This window comes from Vicugna pacos, chromosome X (genome assembly GCF_048564905.1).
Source record: "Vicugna pacos chromosome X, VicPac4, whole genome shotgun sequence".
NCBI lineage: Eukaryota > Metazoa > Chordata > Mammalia > Artiodactyla > Camelidae > Vicugna > Vicugna pacos.
In genome coordinates this window covers 105620716-105628995 of record NC_133023.1, presented here as the reverse complement: position 1 = coordinate 105628995, position 8280 = coordinate 105620716, and the positions used below count along the sequence as shown (strand labels likewise).

The following is an 8280-nucleotide window of genomic DNA, read 5'->3' as shown; positions in this document are numbered from 1 at the left end:
CACCAAGCAAGCCTCTTCCAGTTAAAGAACATTTTAACAACAACCTACGTTCTAAGTGAAGGAACTCAGACCATAGGGCGACCATTCTAGTTTTCTTCCAATGCAGTTAACGCTCAGAAGCAAGTCGAGCCCACCAGCCTGCCCGGCAGTTCAGGTCCCCTGTGATGGAGCCTGCCACAGGAACCCAGATCATCTTTCTCAGGCCGCTGCCCCCTACTCCAGCCACCCCTCGGTGGGGTCCAGGAGACCCCACGGCAACAGTCTGAGACCTCCTCAATGGTTAAGCACAATAATGTTCTGCTACACGGACTGTGGGATGCGGGCAGAGGTGAAAGGAAAAACAAAGCCTGAAAGAACATTTTTTGTTTTTGCCGTTTAGCAGGGAGTGTGGGAGACCAAAACGAAAAAAGGAACCTGCAAGTGGCCTCCGTGCTCACCGCCCGCCCTCCCGCACCTCTGAGGACGCTAACCCGCGCCGCCGCCTCAGCCCCTGCCTCTCACACACCGACACGCCCCGGCCCCGCAGCCGCTGCAGGCAGCCCCCGCCGTCCCGTCGCCAGCGGGCTGCCACAGCGCGCGGGAGGGCCGCTCCCGGGGCCCGTCGCCGCGCGCCGTGGGGTGGGCTGTTGAACTGCCGGGACTGCTGTGAGTCAGAAATGTAGGCTGTCATAATAGAGAACAATTTTAAAAATGTAATACTGTTTATTTAACTTCAAAAACATTTCAGCATTCTAAACATACAAAAAAAATAACAGAACATTGCAAATTGTGTTTAGTACAGAAGGTTCTTGAACTTTCATTGATGCAGTGGCTCTTCGCTTTGCTGACAATGAAGAGTTCTACAGTTTGTTTAAAAACAAAGTTTAAAACTACCGCACTTCAACTAAAAAGGATCCAAACACTTCTCATGCCAGCTGAACCCCCCCTTCTCCACAGCTAAGAATGGCAGAACGCTAGGTCACTATATACAAAAACAAGACAACCTGAAGCGACATGGATGCCCACTGCGGTGTCCACAGGTCCAGCTTCACAGTGCACGCCCTGAGCTATGGCCCCTCCGAAAGGCATCTTCCCCACAGCCTCCATGCCAAGCAAGGAGCATCAAGTGCGTCTCGGTTGTTTTGTTCTTTTTATAAACTATAGATATGTACAGTTGAGAACTCAGGATTTCTAGCCAATAACCATATAGTTAACACCACCTTACAAATTTTTTTAAAAAAAGGAAAAAAAGAAAATGCCAGGAACATCTTTAAATGCCTTGTCACACCAACAGCAAAGTGCACAGAGTGAGGAGAACACGGGAGCCTTTTCATTTTAAAAATGTTTGGAAATATGTACAACTTTGATACAGTTTCCAGGTGCTCCGGACACCCATGGCCACTTCATGTAAACCACTGACAATTTCTAGAGCACTTTGAGAGACTACAATATGATCATGATCCAATTGGGTAATTAAACCTAATGAGGGCAACAGACTCGGCTCAGGGAAGAGGTGTGTCAATCACAGCGCTCCCTACTCTAAGGTATTCACAAGGAGACAGATCAACAGTTTTTTTATTCATCCTCCTCCTCCTCCTCCTCCTCCTCTTCCTCCTCCTCGTCTTCTTCATCCTCCTCTTCCACCTTTTTCCGGGCAACTTTAGCAGGGCCCTTTGCGCCATCAAACTTCCCTTTAGACTTATAGTCTGCGACATCCTGGAAGGAACAGGGACATGTTCCGAATGAGCAAGGGTTAGAAAGCAGCTGTCCCCCTACCCCCAACCACCTCCGAATAAGAGAACAAGTGAGGAAGATGGGGATGCTCTTTGAAGTATTTTGTTTCCAGATTCAAATTGGCTTCTCAGCCACCCTTGTTTCAAAGTGAACGAGTGTTCAGTGCCCTTTAAGTCTCATTAATAGCAGCACCATCAAACCCTCCACCCGTGGCATCCCACAGTATCAAATTCTGAAGCCTGTCTGAAAAGTTGTCCCAAACACAAAAATCTGGCAGAAGCCTGAGCACCAGCACACCAGGCTGACCTGCTGTGGAGCGGGGGCCTAGTGGGCCAGGCTGCTGACTGCCCGCCCCCACCCACCGGCCCGGCGCTGCTCCAGTCCTCTCACCTTCTCATACTTCTCCTTCAGCTTCGCCGCCTTGTTGATGTACGGCTGCTTCTCACTGTCACTTAAGTTATTCCACATCTCACCCAGCTTCTTGGCCACGTCTCCAATAGAGATGCCAGGGTTGGTAGATTTGATCTTGGGGCGGAATTCCGAACAGAACAGGAAGAATCCAGACCTGGGGGGAGAGGATTGTATACATGAGATGAGAACCCACAAAAACCATGAGCTGAAGTTGAAATCCCACGTTCCCCAGTGCACATGTTCCTACCATGGACTCCTCCCGAAAGTCAGGAGATGTGTGATGCCCTACACAATGTTACAAACTTGGAGGGCCCAGAATGTTTAAGTGCTTCAGAAATACACAGTGCTTTCTCAGGTACTGGGAAAAGGACAGAGAACACATCTACAGTCCCTGACACTCTGAACCGGGCTGCCTGCTCCTAGCCCAGTGGCAAGGCCAATGGGCAAACACCATGCAAACACAGCCACAACCGCGGTCTTCCCTGCAACTGCACTTTGAAGCTCTAAGTACAGAATGTTTTGCAGAGGTATCTCGACATTTCTTAGGTAAAGTGTCCTTTAATAAAATCTTTCAAGCAGAAGGAAAGCTCTTAAGTGTCATTCTGAATCCTAGAGTCACTTACGGTGGCCTCTTGGGGGCATTAGGGTCCTTCTTCTTCTTGCCTCCCTTAGCTGGTCCGTAATCCTTCATTTCCCGGTCATAGCGCACTTTATCTGCCTTTGCCATCTCATCAAATTTAGACTTCTCTTTCCCAGACATTGTCTGCAAAGAACAAGACCTGTTAAATTCCTTAATGCAGCGAGCACACTACCTGTTCAGCTGTCCTGTAATGAAAGTGGCAGCTGCTCTAACCACTCACAAAGGGGGAGGAAAGCTTGAACCTTTGTACAGTCTTCAAAATTAAAGTACACACACAAAATTCTAAGGACAGGCAAGGTGAGTCTAAGTAAAGAAAAAGAAAACAGCCACCTGGGGCTACTCTGAAGGTAAGTAACCACAATGTGTGAAATCCAACTAAGACCAGCTTGAAAGATACAAAAGAAGAATACCTTCCACCTCTCAGAGCACTTCTTGGAAAATTCCGCAAAATTGACCGGGACCTCAGGGTTTTTCTTCTTATGCTCCTCTCGGCATGTCTGCACAAAGAAGGCATAAGCAGACATCTTGCCCTTTGGTTTCTTGGGATCACCTTTAGCCATCCTGCCTGATGGAAGGAAGAGAGACAAAGAAAAACAAATACAATGAATACATACAAGATACACCAAAGGCTGCCCTTTAGGAAGAACCACTCCCTCATGCTTGATGCCATTGGCAGCTGAAGGCAGAGTGGGGTGAAAATCAGCTTCACTGTCTCTTGTCATTTAACTTTTGACCAGCATGAAGTGTGCTGGTTTGCAAGTTACCTCTCTGAGAGGCATCAAGTTCTCCAAATGGAACGGACCCAAATGGGATGGCTGGGCGCTACATTTGAATTCAGAACTACTACATTTGGGAAACTACAATCACAAATCACTACTGCAGTTTGAAAGGGCACGAGGAGGACACATTTTTAGAAGGTGCAGGCGGATGGCAGAAGCCTGAAACCAAGGACTGTAGGCTAACTGGTCATCTGTTTTACTCCTATGTTAAGAGACAAAAATACTGTCACCACTGCCAAACGTAAGATCAAAGCAGAACTGTAAATAGGGAACATTTGAATTTTCATTATTGTTTATGCATTTTGGCTTATAAAAATGGCTTTTACAAAAAGGGTGATCTGGCAAGTGAGCAGATACCCCTTGTACTGTTAGTTCCAATCTGTCACTCCATCATTATCTAAAGGGGGAGGGGAGACCAAAAGGGCTAGTCTTGCTCATCCGTAAAGAGGAACGCATGTCCAGCCAGGAATACTTTCTCCAAAGTTTCCAAATAAAAATGCAGCTGTGGCGTGTCATCGTCCCTGTCCCACCCCCCCAGCTTCCCGCCATCTTTTCCTTTTCCCACACCCAAGGTCATCACGCAAAACTAAAGCGTTCCCGTTTGCAGGGACCGACCGAGGGGCTGCATTAGGGCCCCGCAGCGGCTGCGCGGGTGCGGCGGGACAGGGCGCGGGGGAACCCCGGGCCGGGAACGGGCAGCCGGGCTCGGCCCCGTGCTGGGTCACCCAGACACACATAATTCACCTTCCATTTTGTCAATAGCCTCCTGATGAAAGAAAGTGCCCCTGAAATGCGCCGCTGCCACCCCCGGGAGGAGCGCGGGGCCGGTGACGGCGGCGGCAACGGCGCGCCGGGGGCGCGGAGCAGGGTGGACAGCGGCGGCCGCGGCAGAGACGGTGGCGGCAGCCGTGCCTCCGAGCCCCGCTCGCTAAAATGGCTGATCCGCGCGCGGCCGGCGCGGGCGGCGGCGGCGAACAAAGCGGTCCGGGCCCCGCCGCCGCCGCCGCCGCCCGCTCGCCAGCCCCCACCTCGCCCGGCCCCGCCCGGGGCTGCGGGGGCTGCAGGGGCTGCGGGCCGGACCCCCCCCCCGCCGGCGCGGGGCGCACTCCTCGGGATAACAAAGGCACCCGTGCGGCCATGACGCTCGGCCGCGCCGGGGCCCGCGGCAGCGCCCCCGGCCCTCCACGCTGCCAGCCCCAGGCCGCGGGCGCCGGGGCCAAGGCCGGAGCCCGCCCGGGAGCCCCCGCCGCCCGCCCTGCCCGCCCGTCTTCCCCGAGCCCGAGGCCGGCCCCGCGCCAGCCATGTTCGCCGCGGCGGCGGCGGTGGCGGCGGCGATGCCCGGCGGGCAGGCGACGAGCAGGGGGCGGCCGGCCCGCGTTCCCCCCACCCCCGGGCCGCCGGGCGCTCCCGCGACGGCCATGTTAATGCAGAGGCAGCAGTGCAGCCCGCGGGTCCGCGCGGCGCCCGCCGAGCCCGGGAGCGAAGTTTGCCTACGCCGCAGCCCCCGGCAGGCAGCGGCTGCCCGCCGCCCGCGGAGTCCGTCCCGGGCCAGGGCGCGCCGGGCCTCTTTCCCGAGGCCGCCGCCCGGCGCCGGGACGCGCGCCGCCCGAGCCCGAAGACCGCAGCCGCCTCTCGGCTCGCGCGGCCGCCACAGCTGCCCGAACATCTGGCCTCGGAGGGCCTTGGCCCCTCGGCCGTTGCCCCGGGGGGCGGCGGCCGAGGGTGGATCTACGGAGGGAGCCCAAACCCCGACAGCGGGGAGCTCAGGTTGAAGCATTAAAAAGTTGAAACACCTGAATTGCTGCTTCCTTCCCGCACCTAGCAAGAGGGAAAGCAAAGGGGGCGGGAAGGGCGCGGGGAGAAAAGGCAGGGGGCGGCGGCGGAGGAGCGCGCTCTCAGCGGCGCGGACCGGAAAGTTGTCGGGGAGCTGCGGCGGCGGCGGCGGCGGCGGCGGCGGCGGCGGCGGGCGGTGCGAAACGTACCTGTATTGTTCGCTAGTCTGGGCAGCGCAGGGCACGACGCGCGGCTCAGCGCTTCACAGCCTCGCGCTAGCTGCTTCCACGAGAGCCGCCTGATTGGCCAGCGGGCTCCGCCGTTTAAAACAGCCTCCTCGCCCGGCCATTGGCTACGGGCCTTATGAATATTAAACAGGCGCTGGCGCCCATTGGGCGCGGCCGCTGGGATCATTCATTCAAATAGAACAACCCGCCGGGGCTGGCGGCCGAGGCAAAACAGGAATAATAATAATCTCGCTTTCCCAACCCCCGCGCCCCACTCTTCAAACTGAGCTGGGATCTCAAAGGACTTTGGAGAGGTGGCCCCGCCATTCCCAGCAGCCTCGGCCTGCGGTGTTTGGAGGGCAAGGTCGAGCTCGACTGTTCTGCCCTCTGCTTCCTCTGCGCTGCGGCCTGTGTGCCCCCATCCCCGACCCCTGGCCCCCACGCAGCCCCCCTGCCTGCTCCGGGACACCTCCTGGGACCAACCGCGAGGATCGACGGTCCTCCACCTCTACCGAATTCCGCCGTGACTCCGCCGCAGGGGCCTGGCGGCAGCCCGCTCTTCTGTGCCTGGCAGAAGGCGGCTGCTTGCTCACCAAGACCTCGGGTTTCGGCACCCCGCTGCCCCGCCGGGAAAGGACCTGATTCCGCTCCCGCGGATCGTGCTCGACTAGGCTCTTTCCACTAATTGCTAAAAAGTCAGTTTGTGCTGCACTTGCGGAAACGGCGAGCTGGGTGGGCTAGAGGAGGAAAACGGACTTTGGCAAAAAGGGAGAAATCGTTAGAACTTGTAGTTTTCTGGGCAGGGAGTCCCCTCTTCACTGCCTCCGTTCAGGCCCGCGTTCCCTTTGCTCTTCTGACACACACCATGGTGAAAAATAAAAGTTATCAGAATGAGTGAATGGCATTTGACTGGGCCTTGGCTTTGTCCCTGGGTGATATAGCCCTGAGCAAGTCCCTTTCTTGAGGGGATTCAGGCAATGGTTTTTAAAGTGAGGGGGTGGGGGCAGCGTTACCTCTAAGGGATGTCTGGAAATGCCCCCAAGCAGGGATTTGCTGCTGGAATTTAATATGAAGAAGGGATGGCCAGGGATATTAAATGTCCTGCATTGTACAGGACAGTCACATAGGAGGAAGAGATGTCCCATGCCAAATGCTATTATATCAGCCCTGTTGAAAAAAATATCTGAGGGCCCCCTTCCCTCTTTGAGATACCATGAGCTTCCTGGAAAGAATGGGGGAAAGGAAGAGTGAGAAAAAGGAGCACATTTTAAGGGTTGAAATTTGGAAAAAATAATGGAAGAGGCATCATGAGATTTTTGTATAGGAAGTTCCCTTCCCAAAGCACTTCGAAAGGCCAAGATGGCCAGCTATTTGTAATTCCCATATTTAGAAGTGAGAGCCACCAGAGGAGTTTTCCAAATGCTGTTTGCAGACCCGGTGGCTGAGTTTGAGTTGTGCAAGGGAGCTGACCTCACAAGAGACCTACCTCCCCACCCCCACCAGCTCTGGCTAGCTCCTCTGAACGTGCCAGGTGAGCCTGAGGCCCTGCACCTGGCACTGCTGGGCTTCCAACATTACGGATCCAATTGAGACCAAAAGGCAAAGATAGTGCTGCTTTGGACAAGAGCCATAGGTATCAAGTCACTTTCTTAGGTCCCCAACTTACAGACCCTCACAAAGACAGATACCTTAAGGCTCCCTTATCTAATTCTCTGCCCTGTTAGAGTGAGCTGAATGGTTGCCTACCTTCCGCTTGCATACCTCCACTCATGGTGAGTTCACCACTTCCCTTATGGGCTGTCTTTTTCATCTGGGGCTATCCCTGAGCCTTGGGGTCACCATCCTATACACAGTCCAGTCCCTCACCCTTCAGAGATTTCATGGCAGGCCAAGTCTGTTCTCCAAGCAGACAGCTCCAGCCCCTTGGACGACTAGGTTCCCAGGGTCTGACCTGCCAAGCCCCTCCCCCTCTTATGTTTCTGCCCTTCCCAGAGGGGAGCGGGTCTCCACACGTGGTCTGACCAGTACCTCCCCTCCGCAGAGTGCAGAGCCTCTCAGTGTTGTCAGGCCTTTCTAGGCCAGAGACATGAGTTGGGGTCTCAGGTGCAACAGGGGTCTCCTTCTGGTCCAGCCACTGCCTGGTGTCCTGGCCAGAGTGGGGTGCTGCCAGCACAAAGTGGGGAAAATACTTGGTGGGCCCCTGACGGTATGTTGAGGGCCACACTTACAAGCACAGGGAAGTCACAAGCAGCACGTTTGTACACACTCACACCCAGGCACACCCAGGGCATTACCAGAAGCAGCAGCTTGAAAATCAAAGCAGAGAAATAAGAATATCTCCCAGCCAGAAGAGAACTTACCAGAAGTGGTGTCCGGATACCACCCTCAGGACTCACTCTTCCCCACCCACTGCCATAGCCCTGCCCATCGGTATCCTATTTCTGTGTACATACTTCAGATGACGAAAGGCTTCCTCTTACTCTTCAAAGGAAGCCTTTTCATCTCTGCTCCCGAGAAAAGCTAATCAAGTTGAAGCCCTCGGCTTGATGCTTGAATCTCTAGTCACCATCATCAGAACTTCACAGAAAATGACTATGACATCACAAAGCATGTCAGAGATCTGAAGAGGGTTGTCATGGTCCTCTGATCTGCCCCACAAAAACATATCAGCCCAAGTCTCCATGTCCCCTTCAGGCTCAGTGTCTCCAATTCCTCCATCCCTTCCCCACAGGCCTAA

General features: G+C 54.9%; 1 protein-coding gene across 3 annotated transcripts; it reads right to left on the bottom strand.

Moving 5' to 3' along the window:
• Positions 1-682: 682 nt before the first annotated feature.
• On the bottom strand, positions 683-8061 carry HMGB3 (high mobility group box 3). 3 transcript variants are annotated; one of them, XM_072956160.1, is made up of 5 exons: positions 7997-8061; positions 3175-3329; positions 2748-2887; positions 2104-2278; positions 683-1695 (listed from the first exon to the last, which is right to left on the bottom strand). In XM_072956160.1, exons 2-5 carry the CDS (start codon positions 3322-3324, stop codon positions 1555-1557), a joined length of 606 nt encoding a protein of 201 aa, XP_072812261.1. In that variant the 5' UTR covers positions 3325-3329; positions 7997-8061; the 3' UTR covers positions 683-1554. The 3 variants fall into 3 exon arrangements, with proteins under 3 accessions (XP_072812261.1, XP_072812259.1, XP_072812260.1); XM_072956158.1 differs by lacking the exon at positions 7997-8061 and adding an exon at positions 5526-5610; XM_072956159.1 differs by lacking the exon at positions 7997-8061 and adding an exon at positions 5337-5520.
• Between the last annotated feature and the right edge of the window lie 219 nt (positions 8062-8280).